This window comes from Protomyctophum bolini (assembly GCF_963924005.1).
Source record: "Protomyctophum bolini genome assembly, chromosome: 5".
Taxonomy (NCBI): domain Eukaryota; kingdom Metazoa; phylum Chordata; class Actinopteri; order Myctophiformes; family Myctophidae; genus Protomyctophum; species Protomyctophum bolini.
The window spans coordinates 16,351,248-16,358,137 of NC_137866.1; the positions used below are offsets into that span (position 1 = coordinate 16,351,248).

The 6,890-nt window shown below is 48.3% G+C and overlaps 1 protein-coding gene across 1 annotated transcript; it reads left to right on the forward strand.

Moving 5' to 3' along the window:
• Positions 1-1,953: 1,953 nt before the first annotated feature.
• LOC308314971 (adenosine receptor A1) lies at positions 1,954-5,480 on the forward strand (the record flags this gene model as incomplete). The annotated part of the gene is made up of 4 exons (XM_080762795.1): positions 1,954-2,123; positions 2,525-2,926; positions 3,380-3,879; positions 5,245-5,480. Exons 2-4 carry the CDS (start codon positions 2,529-2,531, stop codon positions 5,478-5,480), a joined length of 1,134 nt encoding a protein of 377 aa, XP_080618921.1. The 5' UTR covers positions 1,954-2,123; positions 2,525-2,528.
• Positions 5,481-6,890: the final 1,410 nt, after the last annotated feature.

The window sequence follows — 6,890 nt, forward strand, 5'->3', positions numbered from 1 at the left end:
GCATTAAGTGATGGACCTGGTGTGGCATTAAGTGATGGACCTGGTGGAGGCATTAAGTGATGGACCTGGTGGGGCATTAAGTGATGGACCTGGTGTGGCATTAAGTGATGGGCCTGGTGGGGCATTAAGTGATGGGCCTGGTGGAGGCATTAAGTGATGGACCTGGTGTGGCATTAAGTGATGGACCTGGTGGGGCATTAAGTGATGGACCTGGTGGGGCATTAAGTGATGGACCTGGTGGGGCATTAAGTGATGGACCTGGTGGGGCATTAAGTGATGGACCTGGTGGAGGCATTAAGTGATGGACCTGGTGGAGGCATTAAGTGATGGACCTGGTGGAGGCATTAAGTGATGGACCTGGTGGGGCATTAAGTGATGGACCTGGTGGGGCATTCAGTGATGGACCTGGTGGGGCATTAAGTGATGGGCCTGGTGGAGGCATTAAGTGATGGGCCTGGTGGGGCATTAAGTGATGGACCTGGTGGGGCATTAAGTGATGGACCTGGTGGAGGCATTAAGTGATGGGCCTGGTGGGGCATTAAGTGATGGGCCTGGTGGGGCATTAAGTGATGGGCCTGGTGGGGCATTAAGTGATGGACCTGGTGGAGGCATTAAGTGATGGACCTGGTGGAGGCATTAAGTGATGGACCTGGTGGAGGCATTAAGTGATGGACCTGGTGGGGCATTAAGTGATGGACCTGGTGGGGCATTAAGTGATGGACCTGGTGGAGGCATTAAGTGATGGGCCTGGTGGGGCATTAAGTGATGGGCCTGGTGGGGCATTAAGTGATGGGCCTGGTGGGGCATTAAGTGATGGACCTGGTGGAGGCATTAAGTGATGGACCTGGTGGGGCATTAAGTGATGGACCTGGTGGAGGCCGCCAGGCCGCCAGTTGCCCATGTATGATCCATATTAAAAATGCGTTAAACACGTCGTTGGCAGTCCAGGACATCATGAAAAAGTCCTTGGCAGTCATTGAGTTTTAACTTCATTAACTCCATTCCTCTAACCATCATTTATTTCAAGGCACTTTCAAATACAGTACTACTTCTACCCAGAGTAATCTAGAGAGTAATGACAATGGAATAGTTCCAGCCATAGGAGCAATGTTTGGAACTATCGCTTTGCGGCGAGATCAAAGCGTGTCACCACTAGTCACTTACTAGATTACTCTGCTTCTACCAAGATGAACTCGACATGTGTCAAATTTACAGCCAGTTGTCTGCAATTAGTAATTTGTGAATTATGTGGCCCACTTTGGATAGTGATAATAACTGTTATATACTGCGATACTATTACTGACCCTCCCTCTATCCCAGCTAGCGTGGGATCTTCATTCACTGATAGAATACAGATGCTGTCTCCATGTGTGTGTGTGTGTGTGTGTGTGTGTGTGTGTGCGTGTGCGTGTGCGTGTGCGTGTCTCCACACATTCACTTTGTATGTGCACGTGTGCATTATAAAAAAGGGGTATGTCTCATTATTTTTTCTAGTTATTTAGGGCTTGGTTGTATAAAGCGAAGTCCTATCAGGGATTAAAAACAACAGGACTATTCCAGCAAGGCGTACATACAACAGGATCATAGTGGAGAGTCTCTCTCTCTAGGTCGAGCCCTCCATCGTTGCCTCCAGCCATCTCTCCTGCGTCTTTCTTGAGTGCGTCCAGCCAGTGTCAGTATATAGAAGTTGAGGCCCCTGGGCTAGAATCCTTCTTTCCCCGTCCCCGGGCCATTGCGGCCACTCCGCAAGCTGCGCAGGCGAAGAAATCTCTGCGTCCGTCCGGCCGTCCACGTATATGTTAGTGTGAGACGTCCTGGTGGTGACCGGGGCCCGTCCGTGTGTGTTATTGGTTCCAACAGCAGCGATTGGCTGGCTGGCTGGCTGGCATGCTCCTGGCTGTCTTTGGCAGTGTCTCGTTCTCCTGGCTGCTGTTTCCTCGCTCGCCCTTGGTGGTGTTCCACTCGTACGGATCCTCGTCGGTATCATGTTCCAGTTCTGAGGACATAGTTATTATCATGTTCTACTGAGGACATAGTTATTAGTTATACGTACAATAAAGTTTCTTCGTCATTTCATCACCCGTGGTGGAAAGTATACAACTACAACTACTAAAGTACATTTAGTAAGTATTTCCAATTTCCAGTACTTTTACTTCTCCTCCGCGACATCTCAGAGGCCAATATTGTACTTTTACTTTAGTTACTATATAGTTATACTTTGTAGATTTTGATTATTATTACAAAATGCACACTAAACACTTCAGCCCCATATACATTTCGGCCATTTGAAGATACACTAGCCGATCCACAACCTCACAAGGTGACGCATTGTGAGCTTGTAGATCTGCTATTTTCAAAATATTTGTAATGCATTTGAAGACTTGAAATGGGACATTCTGCATAGTGAGTATACTTTCTGTACATTTAGTAGTTCTATACATTGCAGTTTACTGAAACTTTGAGTACTCTTTCCACCACTGTTCATCACCCACCCACCCTCTCTCTCTCTCTCTCTCTCTCTCAGTGACATGGGTGAGTGGAGCTGGGCTGCGTCTGCATACACGGCGCTGGAAGTGCTGGTTGCCATGGCCTGTTGCTTTGGCAACGTGCTGGTGATATGTGCGGTGGTATGCCGGAGGACGGCGGCGGGGGGCCGGCGCGGGGGGCCCGGGGCCCCGGGGGGCTCCTCCGGCTCCTCCCTGACGCGAGAGCCCACCTTCTGCTTCCTGGTGTCCCTGGCGGCGGCCGACCTCCTGGTGGGCGTGGCCGCCGTGCCCCTGGCGGTGCTCCTGGACGGGTGGGCCGCGCTGCCCCGCCCCCTGTGCCTGCTGCTCAGCTGCGTGGTGCTGGTGCTGACGCAGGCCTCGGTGCTGTCTCTGCTGGCCATCGCCGTGGACCGCTACCTGCGTCTGCACACTCCACTCAGGTGAGTTACAGATAACTATAACTATACTATACTGTACTATACTGTCTGAGGACGACCTAGAGAGATGATACTGTACTGTACTATACTGTATCACCCCAGCTGTTTATACATTAAATGTACAAATGTATAAACATTTGTACATGCAATTATATGGCTATACCTTAGATATATATTTTTAAATAGGCTACTTTTAATTTAGTGATACGCTAAAATAATAACACTTTCATTAATAGTTATCAAAATATTTATAATAAAAATAATGAATTAAAAAAATACAAATATATATTTTTGTAATTGTAATTGTAATGTAATTAATTATTTTAATTATTACACAATTATTGTGTAAAATGTACAAAATAATAATTTGGATTTACTGTCACTATGGTCTACTACACTCTGGCGTGCTTATACTTCCTCCCCCTTGACCTCTCTCTCTCTCTCTCTCTCTGTCAGATACAAAGACCTGGCCACACGGGGGCGCACCTGCTTCGCAGTATGCGTGTGCTGGATGCTGTCCTGTGTGCTGGGCTTCACCCCTCTGTTTGGCTGGCACAACCACCACCAGCCCCCCACCACAGGCAACCAAACCTCCCCCTCCCCTTCCTCCTCTTCTCCCTCCCCTTCCTCCTCCTCCTCCTCCTCCTCTCCCCCCTGCACCTTCCTCTCAGTGGTGTCCCTCCCTTTCATGGTCTACTTCAACTTCCTGGGCTGCGTCCTGGCGCCCCTGCTGCTCATGACCCTGCTGTACGCGCGGGTATTCTGGAGCCTCCAGGGGCGCCTGCAGCACAGCTGTCCCCAGACGCGGGCCTCCCTGCTCAGGGAGAGGAGGCTGGCGTGCTCCCTGGCCCTGGTGCTGTGTCTGTTCGCCGGCTGCTGGCTCCCCCTGCACCTCATGAACTGCCTGCTGCTCTACGGCGGTCCCGGCGCCGTGCCCCAGGGGGCGTTGTATGCAGGCAGGTGACGGCGAGCTGCATGCAGCTGTATGTTGCTCTCATGTTGCTGTTGTCGGGCAGAAACCTCCTATCTCCATATTCTAACTTTTTTGTTTTTTGACTCTACAAAAACATCACAGGTAGCACATGTCATATGCAAGGAAAGCTTGCAGACATGTGCTACTTTTGCTGTTGAATTAGAATTTTAATCCTGCAACAGTTTTGGACCGGACCTGCCCTTTCCTCCCAATCCTTTCTCCAGTGAGTGACGTCAGTGGGTTATAGGGAGCGCTCGCTGTGTTCATTTGGGACGCAGAGGAGGATTTATATTCTGTGCCTATCGGGTCACAACTCGGACGGGGCTGAGTCGGCTGAAGCGAACTTCGCAACGTTGGACACGGCAATTTGCTCGCTTATAGCTGGCTCTGTGGTGTCTTCTCGTGGCTTAAGTTCGCTTGAGACGGCGCGCCTCCATTGCAGTCTAGCAGCGGAGCGATCCCTAACCCAATGACATCATTCACTGGTATTGGGAGGAAACGGTGGCGCGCGTTTTGGACATAATGAGGTTTCCACCCAACAAAGACAATATATACCTTTTAACCATTTAAACCCTTTACTGTGCCTAGTTGACAGTAGTCCCACAGGGGTCTGTACTAGACCCCTTTCGTTTTTACCCCTCACACTTCATCAAAAATAGTAAGATTGAGCTCGTAGATTGGCTATCTTTGGCTATCTTGGACACACATTAGTCCGACATCCCTTTAGTCCGACTATGTGGTCGCTTAAGAAGACTCGTGGCTTCCACGTGCAGTTACCCAGCAGGCCAAACGACGCCATGATGACGTCCTCCGGTGACGTTCAGGACTAGGCCAGATCACAGCCCGTATAGGGATGATCTTTATGTTATTTCCAGGACATCTTCACCAGTTTAAATAATATTAGAGAGGTGCCTTCTTCTGGGTCAGATCTGACTAGTTATGATATTACTTAAATTGATCTGGCTTCAATCGGACTCTCTCCGATTCATCCAGGGACGTCCATTTTAGTGGGCAGAATTTATGTTGGTTGAAATCAGGTGATATTCTGGGCCAGATCTGACTAGTCTTGGTTTGACTTGATCTGGCCCCAATCGAGATGTCACTAATTGGTCCAGGTCCTGACCGTGCTTGCTGGGTAGGGTTCGGGTTAGTATGGGGCTGTATGGTCGGACTAACGCTACGCACCCCTTCTCGCCTGATGTCCCCCCCCCCCCCCCCCCCCCATAATGGGATAAGACACTGACATGGATGTGATTCTAACACACCTTGATGTATATGTATGTTCATCAGCAATGATAGGCTCATTTGCAAAGTGTGTTGTTATTAACAACATATGTGCTCTCTCCAGGCATCCTCCTGTCCCACGCCAACTCTGCGGTCAACCCCGTGGTCTATGCTTATCGCATTCCAAAGATCCGCCGGGCCTACGCTCAGATCTGGAGGCACTTCCTGACGGGGCTGAACTGTCCGCCGGGGGGTGGGGGGGCTGGGGGAGGGGGCGCTGAGCGTTCGATAACAGGCAGCAGAGCCAATGATCGCACAGAGCCGTGGTGGCGATCAGAAGAGAGGGAGAACACACCCTGACAACACAACGGGTGGAGGAAGAATCCGTTTGGGGGACATTTTGGAAGCTCCAGCCTCCAAGTATTCTTATATGGCTGGAATTTCTGGCGTTGCCAGAGCGAGGGGTGTGTCCCCTCCTCCCTGCACTCCCCATGCACAAACTCATGCACAAAGTTACAGTGTTATATATGCCTCAAATTGCCTGTAACTAATTTAATTATTCAAATCAGCGTTTGTTCTCACATAAGATGCGAGTGATCGGACCTTGGTGGTGATTGACTCGAAATTTCAGCTGTAGGTGAACTCTGACCTTTTGTATGAAGTGAGTTGATTTTCCTTGATGTGAATGCTCTGATGAAAGCTCATAGCCCAAACGTCTGTAGGTGAACTCTGACCTTTTGTATGAAGTGAGTTGATTTTCCTTGATGTGAATGCTCTGATGAAAGCTCATAGCCCAAACGTCTGTAGGTGAACTCTGACCTTTTGTATGAAGTTTACTTGATGTGAATCATAGAGTTATACTCTAAGATGTGAATGCTCTGATGAAAGCTCATAGATGTGATGATGTGAATGCTCTGATGAAAGCTCATAGCCCAAACGTCTTAATACTTGATGTGAATGCTCTGATGAAAGCTCATAGCCCAAACGTCTTAATACTTGATGTGAATGCTCTGATGAAAGCTCATAGCCCAAACGTCTTAATACTTGATGTGAATGCTCTGATGAAAGCTCATAGCCCAAACGTCTTAAGCGTTCGTTTTTCTTTCTGTGTGCCAATAAAAAAGGTAGAAGTGTGGGTAGCTTACTTTGTCCTTTTATTTGACATATTTGGATGTGCTACCTTTTGGGGATTTTTTCAATCATTATATTACCAGTATGCACATACAGACTCTATTACAGGGATACTCAAATAGATTTACCTGTGGGCCACATTACAAAAATGGCAAGGGGCCGGGGGCCAGTAGATAAAATTACGACATTAATGATACTTGATAACTTCTCTCTTTCAATTGCTTTATTTTCGCAAAATGTATCAAAGTACAATGTGCATGCACACAATATGTAAATAAATAAATGTGTTACATTTTCTTGCATAAACACAAAGAGCTGTTTCCATAACTGCACAAATTATTGAACATAACATGAGTAGCTGTTATAATAACATAATAACATAACATGAGTAGCTCTTTGCCTGCCTGCCTGCCTGCCTGTCTGTCTGTCCATGAGTAGTTATTTGTCTGTCTGTCAATGAGTAGCTGTCTTACTGTCTGCCTGTCTATGAGTAGCTGTCTGCCTGCCTGTCTATGAGTAGCTGTCTGTCTGCCTGCCTGCCTGTCCAATTGTCCATGAGGAGCTGTCTGTCTGCCTGTCTGAGTAGCTGTCTGCCTGCCTGCCTAATTGTCCATGAGTAGCTGTCTGTCTGCCTGTCTA